An 18,032-nucleotide genomic window follows, 5' to 3' on the forward strand; every position below is an offset into this window, starting at 1 on the left:
TCATGCACGTGTTTTGGACCCGGAAGCCACCTAGTACGCTGCGCGTACCAGAGGGGCTCGGCTACCACTTTTTCTCAAATAAAGGGCCAAACTTGACAACTACAAGAAAGTAAGGGTTGTTAAGATATACCTGGTCTCAAGATGTTACAACAAACGTTGGGTTGGAGTGCCCACATACAATGCACATATATCAAATAATCACATAACAATCTACAAACAGTCAAACCGATCTACAGATCACTAAGCATAGCAACATCCTATCTACCAAGGTACAGATCATAACCACATAGAAACGTCCTATCTACAAGGGCACCAATCTAACAGATCACAACAGTAACTAAGTAGGATAACAATCCAAAGGGTCGGCCTTGGTGCCTTCAACCCGATCGGTATAGTGAGGAAAACTCACCTCACAATGTCGAACCGAATCAAGAAGATCAAACTATCGAAATACTGCTCCAAACTCAAACACCTATAATCACCATACGACCAATCCCATCGAAATCCAAATTACCAAAATACCCTCAGAAGTAAAACTTGGTCAACCCTTGTCAAAGTCAAAGTTAACAGTCAAGGTGAACAGTCCATGTTGACTCGACTCGTCGAGTGCATCTACTGACTCCTCGAGTTCCTCAGAAACTCAGAAAAAGCGAAACGCCGAGTCAACCCACCGAGTTGAAAAGCAACTCGTCAAGTCTATGTTGAACCCAGAAGATTGGTAAAGACCTTGACCAACTCATCAAGTTATCTTCCTAACTCGTCGAGTTCCCTTAGAATCCATAAAACGAGCAAGCCCTTGTCCAACTCGTCGAGTTGACTAAGCAACTCGTCGAGTTCCTTCAGTCCTTTTCTCATTGATACACTTTTAAGTGAAACCAAGGCTCCAAACTATATATCTACCCTGCTAGGGTGTAGGTACCACGTAAAGTTGCCAACTTTACATGCATGCAAGGTCTCATGACACTAAAACACCCAAAACTAAGCTTAGGAAGAGGTTTAGGGCAAGGAGAAGGGCCAAAGCTTCATAAGGCTTAAGGCTTTATATCAATGAGGGCCTAGAGGAGTCCAGATCAGAAGTTACAACTTCAAATCATGCTCAAAATCAGAAATGCTTCAAGGATAAGCTAGAAATGGCCCTAAACTCTTGGATGAATAGATCTAGTCAGAGAATGATCAAGGTAATGACTTTTTACCTAGATGCTAGATCTATAAGCCCATTCTCGTTCCAAGCTCCTAACTCTTCAAACCTCTTCAAGAAATGCACCAAATACACAATTTTAGCCTCACACACACTCAAAATACGGTTAGATCGATTAGGGTTTGCTTCCGGACTTGAAAAGGTGGTAAGGAGGCTGGAAGGAAGGACTTAAGGTCCTTTAAATAGGGTGCAAACCCTAAAATTTAGGGTTTTCATGCACAACCTCTACTCGTCGAGTTGGGGTCCTCCAACTCTTCGAGTAGGTTCCAGAAACCATGCGGCCATATCAGTCTCTACACGACGATTTGGGGCTGTCAACTCGTTGAGTATGTCTATAATTATGAATTTAAAGCTTTAAAATTTATACCTGGGAGTTGGGGTGTTACAATTCTCCCCCACTTGGATTAGACTTCATCCTCGAAGTCTGCTGTTGCAAACAAGTCTGGGTAATGCTCCCGCATCTCAGCCTCCGTCTCCCAAGTCCACTCAGATCCCCTTCAGTTCTCCCATTGTACCTTTACCAAAGGTACCTCCTTGTTCCGTAGAACCTTCACTTTTCTCTCCAGAATAGTCACTAGCCTCTCCATGTAATTCAGGCGCTCATCGACCTGAATATCATCTAATGACACCACTTCCTCCTCGTCTAGTATGCACTTCCGCAATTGCGAGACTTGAAAAGTGTTGTGAATCTGACTGAGCTCCTGTGGGAGGTCGAGTCTATATGCCACATTGCCAACCCTGGCGATAACCCTAAAGTGTCCAAAGTATCGGGGACCCAAATATTTCCCCTTCCTGAAGAGGATCACACCCTTCCAAGGTGAGACCTTCAGTAGTACCTTGTCACCAACCTGAAACTCCAACTCAAATCGGCGTCAATCGGCGTAACTCTTCTGCCGACTATGAGCAGTCTGCAACTACTGTCTGATCTGCTAAATCTTCTCAGTAGTCTGCAGAACTACATCGGTCCGACCTGTCACCCTGTGACCGAACTCACCCCAACAGACTGGGGTATGACATATTCGCTCATCAAGAGCTCGAAAGGTGGAGCACCAATGTTGGAATGATAGTTGTTATTGTAGGTGAACTCGGCAAGGGGTAGGTGGGAATCCCAACTCCCACTGAAGTCAATGATGCAGGCCCTCAACATGTCATCGAGGGTCTGTATCGTCCGCTCACTCTGGTCATCCGTCTGCGGATGATAAGCAATACTGAATTGCAGCCACGTGCCCAGCACCTCATGGAACTTCTACCAGAAATGGGAGGTGAACCGAACATCATGGTTTGAAACGATAGAGATCGAAACTCCATGGCAAGCAACGATCTCGCAGATATACATGTCACCAGCTTCTCGGCCGATGAGCTCTCCTGAATGGGCAGAAAATGGGCACTCTTGGTCAATCGATCCATGATGAACCATATAGCGTCAAATCCATTCGCCATACTCGGCAACTTGGTAATGAAGTCAATCGTGATCTGTTCCCATTTCCACATGGGAATCTCTAGAGGTTGCAGCTTGCCATGCGGCCTCTGATGCTCGACCTTGACCATTCTACAGGTCAGGAATCTCTCGACGTACCAAGTGATTTCTCGCTTCATGCACGGCCACCAGTAGCCCAGACTCAGATCCCGATACATTTTGGTAGCCTCTAGGTGGATAGAGAGGTGAGACTTATGAGCCTCCTCCAGTACAATCTAGCTTACTCCATCAGACATCGAAACCCATACCCAACGACAACGGGTCAACAATCCCCGATTATCCTGCACAAATCGTATGATCTCCCCTCTAATACTCTCAAGATTCCAGTTCTCCTGACATACACCCTCTACCTAAGCCTCTCTGGTCAATCTCACTAGTGGAGAATCCACTGGTATCCTTATACATGCCGCTGGGACAGAAGATTCAGCCAACTTGTGGCTCAGAGCATTCACAACGACATTCGCTTTACCCGGATGGTAAAGGATCTCGTAGTCGTAGTCCTTGACTACATCCAACCCCCTACACTGCCTCATGTTCAGTTTCGGCTGATCCATAATGTGCCTCAAACTCTTGTGGTCTGTGTATATGGTACAGCGGACCCCATAGAGATAATGTCTCCTAATATTGAGGGAGAATACCATCGCTCCCAGCTCCAGATCGTGTGTGGGATATCTCGTCTCATGCGGCTTTAGATGTCGTGAAGCATAGGCTATCACCCCCCCCCCCCCCTCTCTACATAAGGACTGCTCCCAATCCGGTGATAAATGCATCACAGAAAACCACAAATCCTCCACTCCCTCCGAGGCGTCAAGACTGGAGCCTCGCACAGTCGCTGTCGCAGAGTCTTGAATGCATTCTATTGCTCAGGCCCACCATAAATCCACCCCCTTCCTCATCAGACGGGTGAGGGGTACTGTAATCTTGGAGAAATCCTGTATGAATCTTTAGTAGTACCCTACCAATCCCAAGAAGCTCCTGATATTCGAGGGAGTTTTCAGAACCTCCCACTGCATAACCGCCTCGATCTTGGCCGGATCCACCAAAATTCCCTCCTGGTTAACGAGATGTCCAAGGAACTGAACCTCTCGTAACCAAAACTTGCACTTCGATAACTTGGCATAAAGCCGCTCTCGCCTCAAGACTCCTAGTAGCTTACGGAGATGCTCCTCATGCTACTCTCTGGTCTTGGAGTAAACCAATATGTCATTTATAAACACAATGACCGAGCGATCGAGCATCAGTCTGCATACCCGATTCATCAGGTCCATAAATATTGCTAGCGTGTTGGTGAGCCCAAACGGCATCACCACGAACTCATAATGTCCATAACGAGTCTGGAATGCGGTCTTCTCCACGTCCTCCTCCCTCACTCTGACCTGATGATATCCGGACCTCAAGTATATCTTGGAAAACCAAGATGCTCCCTGTAACCGATCAAATAGATCATCTATCCTCGGGAGTAGATAACGGTTCTTCGCCGTTAACTTGTTCAACTCCCGGTAGTCAATGCACATCCGGTGTGAACCACCCTTCTTCCTGACGAAGAGGATCAGTGCTCCCCATGAAGAACTACTCGGACGAATGAATTGCTTCCCTAACAGCTCCAGCATCTCTGGTGGTGCCAATCGGTACCACACCTTGGCGATAGGTGCCACACCTGGCACTAAGTCGATCTTGAACTCGAATTGCCTCTCCGGAGGCATTCCGGGTAACTCCTTCGGAAACACATCAGAAAAATCCCTAACAACTGGAACCTCAGAAACCAAGACCTGATCTCTGACCCGTGTATCCACCACATACACTAGATAACCCGCACACCCGTGTTGAATATATTGTCGAGCCCTTACAGCTGAGCAAAACCCTGATCCCAATATGGTGCCCTCGCCGTAGATAACCAGTTCTCCCCCACTTGGGGTTCGAACTACCACCTACTGACCATCGAATTCAATCTTAACACCGAAATGACTTAGCCAATCCATACCCACTATCACACAAACGTCCCCCACGAGAATCGGGATCAAATAAATCGGAAAGGCCATCATGAATATCTCTAGATCGTAGCCCCGATAAATTGATGAAGCAGAAACCCCGTGTTGGTTGGCAATGGAGACTCACAATGGACACTCTAGCTCTCCTAATGGCAATCTGAACTCTTTGCTAAATGATCAAAAGACAAATGACCGAATCGCCCCCGAGTCAAACAATACAAGAGCAGGCAAAGAGTTCACTAAAAACGTACCTATCATAGGTACAAAACATATGAGCATAAAATAAATATAATCAACAAGATAAGGAGTAGAAACATACCAGCTACCACATCTGGTGCAGTCCTGGCCTCCTCAGCCGTAAGCTGGAATGCACGTCCCCGATCCCTCGTAGGCTCTGCCCTACCCTGGCTTCCGTTAGCGATCCGCAACATGGTCGGTGCTGGTGCCTACGCCAGCTTGGTCGCTAGTAGGGGACACTGGGCCTTCATATGGCCCACCCACTCATAATGATAACATAATCTGACCCTAGAAGTTGGATTCGGGTGCCTGCAATCTCTAGCGATGTGGCCCTGCTTACCACACCTGTGGCACCCCGAAGAATATCGACAAACCCCATCATGCATCTTGCCGCACTTCCCACAAGTGCGGCCCTTTCGCCCCCCATATCCAGTATCAGCGGTCTTACACCACTTCGGTGCAGGCTACGACTACGCCGGTTCCTGTCTCTGATCCCTTAACTGGAGCTCGATCTCCAACTCACACCATCTACCAGCCTCCTGCAACTCCAATAGAGTACCACATCATTGTGTAGCAACAAACTGTCAGATGTCAATCTTAAGCATGCTCAGATACGAGTCATCTGAGCCTTCTCAGAAGCAAACTCTGGGCAAAACATCGCCCTCTCAGTGAACATTTGGGTGATCTCCGTCACCGTCTCAGTACCCTATCTCAGATCCAAAAACTCCTGAGCCAATCTCTCACGCTCGACCCTAGGGATGTAGCGGGTGCGAAACATCTCCCCGAACTGATCCCATGTTACAGCAGCTCTCTACTCATCAGAATACGACCTAGTAACCAATCTCCACTAATCCTTCGCTCCGGACCTCAGCCGGTTCAGAGCGCACCTGACCTTCTAGTTAGCAGGTCAAGAACAAGTGAAGAAACATCCCTCCACATCAGACAGCCACCTCATGGCTACAATCGTGTCCTAGGCTCCAATAAAACTTGGGGGCTTCGTGAAATCGAAGTCCCCAATACTGAAACACTCATACTGGCCCAACACCCGTAGCCGCCACAGATGTAGAGGCTGCAGCAGCAGTCTCCACAATGGTTGCATATATGTCATCAAAGTACTCCATCATCGCAGTCTTAATAGACCCAAACATCTCCGATATTTGTCCCCGGACAATCTCAACCACCTCCTCTCGGATGATCTACCTGACATGATCCTCCGTCAGTGCTGGCCTATCCTGGCTGCCAGCTCCCGATCTTGACCCAGATCCGGTCTCAAATCGCCTCGTAGTCACCATACTGAAAATATATCAGTAAGATATTAGATAATATGCATACACAATGATGGAGAACCAACTACCAACAAAACCCTAAGGGTTGTGACTTCCTCGCTACACGTATGGGTCCTGTTTTTTCAGTAGTACGGGCCCATACTACCTTCCACATCTACCAATATTTGTATCAAGTATCACCACAACGCCCTAAAAATATACATAAACATAGACAAGCGCTCAATCCTCACTCCAGAGGAAGGATAAATATCTCATAACTGGCCGAATGACCCCGCACAACTCATCCATGAAACTTCCACCAACCCTGCAGCGCTAATGTATGCTAGCCATACATAACGCTGGACCCTATAGACTTTCAAATACCTGATCCTAACCTAAGTCCTTCATCAAAAAAGAACATGAAATAAGGCCAAACCAAACATTCTCAAGCTATAAGATATTAGTTATATACAACTGTGATGTATACACTAAGCAACTACAGTAATGATGTTAATTTCATATAAGAAGAACCGTAGGCTAACAGGCATCATATAATCAGGAAATTCCATCATGCAATTCCTGAAGATCCCTAGCTTATCACTAGCATATTGTTCTAACATATCACGATATCAAATACAATATGGTATTTTGGGGTCTACTTATTGGCTCCGGCTAATCGCACACTTCGCATCCTCCTTTAGAATTTTGAAAACCATTTGAAATTTTTTTCCTTGGTTTGAGACTAGATTCACATGAATGTTCCTCCAATTGACTCAGACCAAGGCTCTGATACCAACTTGTAACATCCATAAATTTCACAAAAATTCTAACCTATTTCAAGCATTCAAAACCACTAATTATTACAAAAAGTTTTCAAAATTGTACCATATCAGAGTGTCCCAGAAAATCAAGTCATAAAATTTGAAGAGGTGCACAATCAAGCCTTTTCCTTCCTGCCATCCTCTAAAGTACCTGAAACCATAAACTAAATTGTAAGCCTAAAGCTTAGTGAGTTCCCCCAAAATACACATACACAATCATACACATATAATAATAGCATACTATGGACCCAATCAACCATCGGGTTGGAATGCTCTAGGCCCTCAATCATCGGGTTGGAATGCCACACACACACTACGAGTTCAATCATCCTCAGGATGGTATACCCTCGGCCCACGACCATCGGTTTGGCATGCCCACGTACTATGAGTCCAATCATCGTCGGGATGGAATACTATCGGCCTACAACCGTTGGGTTGGAATGCCCACATACATTGAGTCCAATCATCCTCGAGACGGAATACTCTCGGCCCAAAACCATCGGGTTGGAATGCCCACATACAATAAGTACAATCATACTCGGGATGGAATACTCTCGGCCCACAACCATCGAGCTGGAATGCCCACATACAATGAGTCCAATCATCCTCGGGATGGAATACTCTCAGCCCAAAACCATCGGGTTGGAATGCCCACATACAATGAATGAATATGAGATAATCATAAACAATCTACAGACAGTCAAACCGATCTACATATCATTAAGCATAACAACATCCTATCTACCAAGGTACAGATCATAACCACATAGAAACGTCCAATCAACCATCGGGTTGGAACTCATTGTTTAGGTCTATTAGATATATTTCGGAGCAGTATTGCATTTTCAACTACTCTATGAATGCTTCCCAAGACATTTTCAAAGCTTCTCCTCATGGCATTGTATCTGCCAACAATTTCCACCAGCTCAAGACTTCGTTCTTTAATTGTCTAACCGCAAATATGGTTTTCTACTTGTCACTATAGTTGCAGCTTTCAAATACCATCTCCATTTTGGAGATCCAGTCCATAATCTCCACTGGTTTCGGGCTTCCGGAAAGACTTGGGGGCTTGGCATCCAAGAAGTTCTTATACATACGCCCATCTCTGTCGATTACCCTCTCCAGGTCATTCTTCCCTACCCCTTGGGATCCATGTTGACTCACAGTGTGACTGTAATTTCCTTCTTGTGACTGTTCAATGATCAGCTCAGGTTGTTAAACAGGCATCGAAGGTTCACCCCTGTTGTTTATCAACAATTGTCTAATTTATTCCCTCTGTTCGGCCATCATAGTCTGAATCATGGCTTGTACTCCAGCCATTGTGACTGGCTCAGGTGCACCTTCTATTGGCACTTACTTAATCCCTTGGGGTTGAGGCTGCTGATTCCTGTTCCCATCTGCATTTTTGACTCCACTTCGGGTTCTTGCCATGTCAATCTATACACCAAAATAGGTGATTTTAGATCTTTATTCACGATATACGTTTAAATTCTCTGTATTACTCTAAAACGTTACATGCTAGTTCCAATATCGTAGTCGTATGCTTAGAGTCCTAAACACATAAGGTTTCCAGGTCCAGTCGGAAACAGACCATAGATCCGAACAAATAATAGCATATATGGAAAACATAAAGCATTTAGCACATAAAATCATTTTAGGCATCTTTCCTAAAATAAACTAGTACTCGTGTCTAAAATATGGTAGACACTCATCTCACAATCATCGCATAGAATTCTAGGTCTAAGTCTAGAAATCCTACAAATTCCTAGTTCGCTTAAACTAATGCTTTGATACCAACTGTGACATCCCCATTTTCACAACCAGAAAATACCGATTTTGTTTATGCTTTTATAAAATAATAGTGATCTTTCAAAGAAAAGTGTTGCTGAATTTGTTCCCAAAACAAAATATGATAAAATTTTATCAAAGCATTTCTTAAAGAAATGTATTTCCATTACATTACAAAACTCGGGATGTCATCATCAATACATATCAAAATCATAAACAAAACATCATAGGCCACAAAACAAAATTGGCCTCAATATAGGCCTTCAACATTCTATTTATTTTCTACTGGCCTATAAATCCATAATCTCTCGTGAGATCATCCAACTATGCTCTTGCCACTACCTATAATACAAGAGACTAAGTGGGTCAGGTTGGGGAGCCTGGTGAGCATAAAGGGTTTTCAACCCACAATAAATAAGTCTATTATTACTTTCATCAAATCATTAACCGATTACCCGTTCCCGTTATCCTCACTTTACGTCCCTAAAGCATCTATTCTAAGGTACCTAGCCTAAGGATTTTTTCTTTTGGGTGACAACATTGCTTAGGGGATTCCTTAGCAATACATGTCAAATAAGGCAACCATGGGGGGATGGAGTACATTTGGTGAACACTTAGTTTAAAAACACCTGTAGGTTGTGAGCCTGCTAGCGTTCCACTGGACTGCCTAGAATAGTCTGTGGTCGTCACTATACTCCGCTAGATGACTAGATCATCGGAAACATCGAGGCATCTCATCATTTTATCACACATCAACTATTTCTTCTACCCATGCTATACCCATCATATTTGTAGATATAAAATACATATACATTCTAGATTTGGAAGACAAAGTTTAAATCTTTCATCCAGCATAGATCTCAAAGTATAAAATACATATACAATTTAGATCTGAAGTGAGATAGTGTAGATATGAAGGAAAAAGTTTCAGATCTGAAAGAAAAAGTTCAGATCTGAAAAGAAAAAAGTATAGATCTTTCATCCAGCATACATCTCAGGTAAACAGATAGTGTGTGTGTGTGTATATATATATATATATACACACACACATAGCACGTAATTCAAATAAAATACTTCATATCTATGTGTAAGATGAAAGTGACTATACACTCACTTGATAAGGTGGTGATTCGGACAACACTTTGCTTCTTAAAATAACATAATTTGACAAAACCGGGAGGTTTGCTTGAAAATCGGGCTCTGTGGGGGCAGAGTTTCTAAACCGAAAAACTCTTTTTCTCAGAGCCTTCGGGCGCTCTAGGTCTTTCTTCTAGTGTTAGGGAGGTTCCCTAGGCTTTGGGGTGGTTTTGGGTGAGTTAAAGAGAGAGAGTAGTGAGAGAAAGAAGGTGTAAGATGTGTGTAGAATTATCGCTGCCTCGCACCCTTTATATAGGCCGAAGCCTCAGTCTACGTTGTGCGTACTTCGGTACACTAGGCGTGCGAGGGAGCGGTATCCGAGGTTCGTACGAATGTGTGTCACCCTCTGGCTAGAGCGACGTGGCAATCTCTGGTCCTAGTATCCGAACGTGGGGCGTAGCCTCGCAATAGATCTCGCAATTTGCCTTTCTTTCTTCTAAAATTCATAACTTTCGCATACAAGCTCCATTTTCAACGTTCTTTATATCCACACGTAGGTAGGAACATGCCATACAACTTTTGTTTAGACTCGGTCGGCTAATGCTCGAGTGATTTTAAATTTAATAGTATAAGAAGATTACATTGTTAAACGACCGTGTAAAACTCATAGCTGCTACATACGAACTCCGTTTTCGTCAGTGTTTTTATCGTTGAGCTCTTATGACGAGATATTCGATTCTCGGTTAGGTTGTGTCAGCTAAAAATCGCTCGATCTAGAATTCGAACACCGGGCTGCACACTGTTGTGCCGAAACTTGGAAAAATTATAACTTCCTCATACGAAGTCAGATTTGGACGTTTTTTTATGCACGCTCTTGGTTTAGCAAACACTACGACTTTTGTTTATATCACTAGGGCTAAAAAGTACTTTATCGTAAACTCACTTTTTACGTCGCGCAGTGTCGTGGTGGTTCTATCACGAAACTTCAATAGGTCATAACTTCTTCGTTATAACTCAGATTTCAGCGTTCTTTATATCTCTGGAATCCTTGTCATGACCACTACAGCTTTCTTCATATATATCGGGCTTATCTAACGCTTTATTTTTGACACTTATTTTTATTATATATTTACAACAAGTATATAATCACATATTTCACATAATATTCAAGTAATTCATCTTTATTACTTTAAAATGGGTTACAATGGTTGATCAGACTATTACATCATCATACCTTATAAAGCATTTTTAGTCAAATGCTGAATTTTAAGTCGTACCAGCCCTTATGCACTGTTTACAATCATTTTACGCTTTGCCAAATCATGGATATTAGTTTGGTCGATACTTGAAAAAGTCAAAATAATAATCACGATGGTTTTAACTAAGTCCCCATTACCTATCTGGTCCATCAACTTCTACACTATAAAGCATGAAATCCTGGCAAAAATCTCATTGTTGGCCATCTTCCCCTGTATCAGGAGCTATTCGTCTCCTTGATATCATTCCCGTTTCTCTTTCTATTCTCCCTCTCATTAGAAATCTCTAATGCCATTCACCACCACCATTTACCCATGTCACCATCGAACCACCAACATACAAATGGACACCACTACCCACGATTGCACCACCGCACAACCACCATTTACCCCCTTCAACCATGGCGCCACCACCATCCCTGTCTTCACAGGCAGTCAATACCATATCTCCATACACATCGCCGACCATCTCTTTTGTATTTCTTCAGTTCTTTTGGGTTCCTGTCTACAATTCTACATAGATAGCCTGATATCAGGTAATTATCGTTTTTTTTTCTTGGTTTTTCTTGATTTTGTTTATATTTATTAAATTCGCTCTGTGCTTAAGAAATTATTTATGAAATTGAATGGTTGATGCGATATCAAGTAGGAAAAGTACAGAATATATATATATATATATATATATATATATATATATATATATATATATATATATATATATATATATATAGCTGATGATAATGACTTTTGTTAGGGAATAGATGACGATGAACCAAGGTAAACAGTCCAAGGTTTTGTTTCCCTTCATCCTATCTTAGTGAGGTAAAGTCACTTGCTTCATTCCCTAATGTTTTTGTACATGGGTCATATCCTAGTCATCTCCTCTGTCTCTTCCTCTATCCCTTGATCAAAGTAGGTGAAATTTGACTCTCGATTCAGTTGATATTGGTGTTCTCTCTATATCGACCGATTTCATTTGGTTTCAATATAAAGGCTATATATTTTTTTATCATAAATTAGGGTTTTGGTTTGATACTTCAGATTTATGGAGACAGAGGGGGATTTTATCAATTGATACTTTATTTCCTCAACGAAACACCAATATAGTGAAAGTTAATATGCCAATTAAGGTAACCATCTTTTCCTGATCATGAAGCACAAGAAAATACATAAAAAAATGTATTTTGATTGGTTTTTAGTCTGACTAAATAATTTTAGTCTTGAAGCCTTGAATCTTGATGACAATGGATAGAAAACGTTTTGTGTTTGCCATGGATATTGAACAATTGACAGGACGGTATGTATTTCTTTTTTTCTTTAAACATTTCCATATTTACCTCTATTGTTTTTACCATTTTCTTTATTTATGACTTAAGTGCAGTGAATAACTCACTGTGAAACTCATTGCAAGTGTGAAGATTTAAGGTAATAACCACTTCCTTCTTTGCTATAGTCAAGACGTCCCTAGAAAAAGAACCCACATCACACCTTCAGACTTTCTGTTTACTATTTATTATTACACTCTGCTTTCATTTCCTTCTATCTTTTCATGAGAGAAAGAGAAAGAGTCATGGACACGTCCAAGAGAAGAAAGATGGAGTCGACACTTGGCTCAAAACCAAATCCTTCTCAAATTATAAGTACTTCCATTAATTTGTATTTATAAACTTCAGATTGCATCAATTTGTAGGATGTTTATTAAAATGTTGTAGTAAATGAATGAATGAGATTTTCACAATCATACTTGAAATTTATTACTAAAGAACCAACATATTTGTGAAAATTCAAAAAAAAAAAGTGCCAAGATAAGCAAATATTTGTAGGAAGATTACCCACTAAGCATCTCCATGAAATATGACTTTTTATCATCTAATATGTGATTTGTTTTTCTTTTGTAATTGTTGCAGGTTATAAGATATACAAATGTCAATTCACTTTAGATGAAATCACGTAACAGTAACATCAATAAATAGAAGTATATTGGCATACTGTTATTGGAAATGTGCCATAAATTGCAGGTCAAAAAAAAAATAAGTAATAAGGAAAGTTCGTTATTATTCGAAAAAGGAAAAAAAAAATTATGTGGTAGCCATTAATTCAAGTATGGAAAGAATAAAACAAAAAAATGAAAATTGATTGCTATTATTTAAACATGGATGAAGTAAGTTTCTCTTATTGAAACTTGGTTCATATTTAGCGCAAAAAACATAAACTAATTATACTTTTTTGAATCAGGTACGAACATGAACCAGGAAAACATTGACGAGTACGATGTACACAATTTTGTCCAGATTTATTATTATTGTATGTGTTTTTCATTTTTTTTAATGTATTGGTTGGGTTAAGGTGGTTATCAATCTTGGTTAGGGACAACATGAACCACCGCCCCCTTTATTGAGCCAGTGTCTACCCGTTAGTTGGATCTTGAATAGTGGAGTTGACCCAATCTTGGTGGTTTGTAGGAGTGGAGTCACCTTCTAAACTACAAAGTCGAAGACTATGCAATTAAATTGACAATTAGTGTATATTTTGCAAAATATGCTGAACGTTTTGGTCAGTTTTATTTAACCTATTATAGTGTATCTAATTTTATGTTAACCTCCTGGGGTTACTTTTTACTATTTTTGTAACACTTTGATAGTTTATTGTCAAATTTTTGTTAACCTATTGTTAATTATTATAGATGACTTAAAGGTTAATGTTTTTTTGTTTGAATACTACCTGAAATATGTATAGTAGGTTTAAAATAGTTTATAGTAGGTCAGCAATTGTGGTCCTTACTTGGGCTTTTTTTATTAACAAAACATAAAAGTGTTTTTCAATTAAAAATGACATGAAGTGCTTTCTAATTTAAAAATTCTAAAAAATCTCCATCAAGAAAAAAGCTGATAATTTGCTATTAAAAAACAATAGTAAACCCTGTCTAAAGAAATCCAAAAAATACAAAGTAGATTGTTATTTTGGTGAATTGTTTGCTATTATTTCAATTAATAAGTTATCTTTATTTATTTTCCATATCAAATTGTAGTCTTTCTATTTAACAATTTTGTTTAATATTTGTCTATTTCAGTAGTTTTTTTTTTCAAAGCAATGTAGGATGTTATTTGACAATTTTTGTAATTTTAGCAAAGTAGGATGCTATTTTTTACAATTAGAAATTTTTATGCAAAATAAGTAGTAATGCTTTATTTCTTTTTAATCTATTGACAACATATTGGCATCAACATAATTTAGTAAATTCATTAATATAGTCTAGAAGTGTCCTGAATGCCCAAAAATACCTTATTTCATCTAAAGCTATGACTTTTACTTATTTTCCATTCGTATTGAAAATGATCCAATCTGCAAGATTACAAGACAAAGTGGTAATGCTCAACTACTATGGACTACAAAAATAATCAAATTGTACAAAGTGTCAATGGCTAAATTACATGCATTGGAGGCGTTTAAGCGTACCATGAAACATATAACTAGGGTGAGGCTCTCATTTGGTGGAAAGATAATGGTTTTAGAAGGCGATTTCATAAAATTGTTTCCGGTCGTGAAAAGTGGAATACATGCACATACTATGAATAACTGTTCAGACGTAGTAAACTATTTGCTCAAAAGAACTAATTGCTTCTAGAAACTAATTTATGAAAAAAAAAACTATTAACACCCGTCGCTTGGCGCGGGTAAACGACTAGTATATATATATATATATATATATATATATATATATATATATATATATATATATATATATATATATATATCCCTATCTAATAAATGAATAAGGTTAACCACATTCTGTCATGTGTCAAACTATTAAAGCAATATTATGCCACGTGTAACTCCTAAATACAAATTCAAAATAGTCTATAATCAATTCCAAATATTATCTAAAACAATTTGATACGGACTTGGTAGCCAAAAATAATAATAATAATGTTGAATTAACATTATCCACATAGCAGAACGGTATGGGAGCTGCCGTGGCACGCTTTGTTGGCATGGAGACGTGGACGGAAGTTGGAATGGGCTAGAATAAATGGGGAGGTCGGTTTTGGACTCCAAGAGTTGGCAATAATGGTTCCTTGACTGAAGACTTTATTAATCAAGTTGTAACCCCCCTTAATAATAAGATAGTTAATGTTTCATTTAAGTCTTGTTTAAATTCATATTTGATCATTGTGGAGCTATATATAGATGCCAAAGTATTGTATTTTGATCATCACTTTTGAAAATTGAAAGCTTGAACATTGTTCATACCCTTAGAGTTGTTTCTTACACTCAAACTTTATCATTAGAAGGATGTTGTCCTGATCTTGATTAGAATTCAATCAATAGGTCTTGATTGTTTTCTAGAACCTCAATCTATAGGTCTAGATTGTTGTTCAAATCCATCCCCTTTAAATTTCATTGTTTTCCTTGTGTTTAAGTTAAATCCCTCACAGAAAAGCACAAAAAGAGTCATTTCAGCCAAAAGCACGTTAAGAACAAAAGCACACAAGAGTCATTTCAGTTACAACCAAAAGCACGTTAAGGTCTACTGCAATTGTGCTCCAATCGCTCAAGCTCACCAACGAATAAGTATCATAAGTGGTATCAAAGAAAGTTCTGATGGATTGGGAAGACCCTAATTTCCTTCGCAATCTAGGAGAAGCATTGAGAAATGTAACAGAAGGTGCAAATCGAAGGTCGCCCGTTCGTGGACAACCACATGTGGAGGAATGCAAGTTGGCTGAATTGCCTGAATTTTCTGGAGGAATGGATCCAGAACGTTACTTACATTGGGAATGGAAGATTGAAAGATTTATCGATTTCATGGAGTTGGATGACGAAAAGTGTTGCAAATATGCCATTTTGAAGTTAAATGGTGGTGTCTCATTGTGGTTTGAAGGGCTTAAGGCCAAGAGAGCCAGTGAAGGTAAAAATAGAATTTCTTCTTGGGAATCCTTGAAAAGAAAATTACGAAAAAGATATGTACCTCTAAACCATCGACTAACCACCTATAAAAAATTGTTGATCTGAGACAAGGGAAACTGACCGTGGGAGAGTACATAAATGAGTTTGAGAAGTTGGCATTGATGGGTGATATAGAAGAGATAAAAGAACAAAAAATGTCACGTTTCCTTCGTGGCCTGAATTTTAACATCTCCAATGCCGTGGAGTTGTATCCCTATGCATATTCTGATACACTTTGTGGCTTGTGTTTGAAGGTGGAGGCCCAATCTAAACCAAAGTATGGGAGTTCAAGTGCCGAATCGTCCAAAGTCAAGAGTTGGTCCAAAACGGAATCGTTTCCCAAGCAACCATCTTCTTCTAGTTCTATTGGTGCTTCTAGTGCTTCGGTTACTGAAAAACCCACGAATGCACACAAAGAGACCAGCTTGTCCAAGGTACGATGTTTCAAATGCCAAGGGTTTGGGCATTATCAAAATGCATGCCCAAAGAAAAGGGTGGTGACCTTAAGAGAGGCGTGTGAATACCGTGATGAGCTGTTCGAAGAGGAACAGATGAATATCATTTTTAATGAAGAATAGGAGGAAGACAGGGTGGAGGAAGAGGAAAGTTATGAAGCACCAAGGTATGACACAAACCTGGTAATAAGAACTCTAAAAACGCAAGTGGTGCAATCTAATTTTGATCAACGTGACCAGTATTTCACACCAAATTTTTAGTCAAAGACAAATGGTGTAGTCTTATTATTGATGCTGGAAGTTGTACAAACATGGCCTCAACTGAAATGGTGGCAAAATTAGGGTTGATCACTACGAATCACCCTAAGCCTTATGCACTCCATTGGATAGATGATGGAAATAAGGTCAAAGTAACAAAACAGGTGAAGGTTGCTCTCACAATGGGATCTTATGAAGACGAGGTATTATGTGATGTCATCCACGTGGATGCATGTCATATACTGTTAGGGAGGCCATGGCAATTTGACCCTGATTTTGTGCATAGGGGGAGGACTAACGAACACGAGTTGAAGCATAATGGCAAAAAAATTATGCTTAAGCCCATGTCCTCATCAGTTATGAGATCCATGAGTACTAAGCAAGGCAAAAGGCCAACTCTTACCATGTTGGCTAGTGAAAAGGAAGTGGAGCAAATCCTTGATCACGAGGAGGTGGTGTACATGTTGGTGGCTAAAGGAGATGCAAAGGCTGATCGAAATGACCGACTAGATGGTCCTTTGGCAGATTTACTTGTGAAGTATGGAGACGTTTTTCCAACGGAACTCCCACCAGGTTTACCTCTCATTCGTGGCATTGAACATCAAATTGATCTCATTCCAGGTTCCCCCGTACCAAACAAAGCAGCTTATCGTTGCAATCCGGAAGAAACTAAGAATTAGAAAAACAAATTGGAGAGCTCATGCAAATGGGTTATGTGCGTGAAAGTTTAAGCCCGTGTGTCGTACCCATTCTTTTAGTGCCAAAGAAGGAGGGAACTTGGAGAATGTGTATTGATAGCCGAGTCGTGAACAACATTACCATCAAATATAGGTTTCCTATGATATGCTTGATGAATTACATGGAGCTGTTGTGTTTTCTAGAGCTAATCTAAGGAGTAGGTATCATCAAATCCGGATGAGAGAAGAGGATGAATGGAAGATGGCATTCAAAACAAAGCATGGATTGTATGAGTGGACTGATATGCCATTTGGCTTAACTAATGCTCCTAGAACATTTATGAGGTTGATGAATGAGGTGTTAAAACCGTTTTTGGGCATATTTGTGGTGGTATACTTAGATGATATCCTGATCTATAGTAAAAGTAAAACGGAGCATGTGAAACACTTGGAAAATAATTTTGAGACCCTTAGGGTACAAAATCTTTATGGGAAACTCAAAAAATGTTCGTTTTTTGTAGATAAGGTAATGTTTTTGGGATACGTGGTGTCAAAGGATGGAGTATCTGTGGATGAGTCTAAGATTGA

General features: G+C 40.2%; 1 protein-coding gene across 1 annotated transcript; it reads left to right on the forward strand.

Annotated features, from left to right (window-relative positions):
• Positions 1–16,820: 16,820 nt before the first annotated feature.
• Positions 16,821–17,447, forward strand: LOC145063919 (uncharacterized). Its single transcript, XM_079011476.1, has one exon. The coding sequence runs from the start codon at positions 16,821–16,823 to the stop codon at positions 17,445–17,447; it is 627 nt and encodes a 208-aa protein (XP_078867602.1).
• Positions 17,448–18,032: the final 585 nt, after the last annotated feature.

The sequence above is a fragment of the Lactuca serriola genome, chromosome 1 (assembly GCF_051521515.1).
Source record: "Lactuca serriola cultivar US96UC23 chromosome 1, Lser_US96UC23_V15, whole genome shotgun sequence".
NCBI classification, from domain to species: domain Eukaryota; kingdom Viridiplantae; phylum Streptophyta; class Magnoliopsida; order Asterales; family Asteraceae; genus Lactuca; species Lactuca serriola.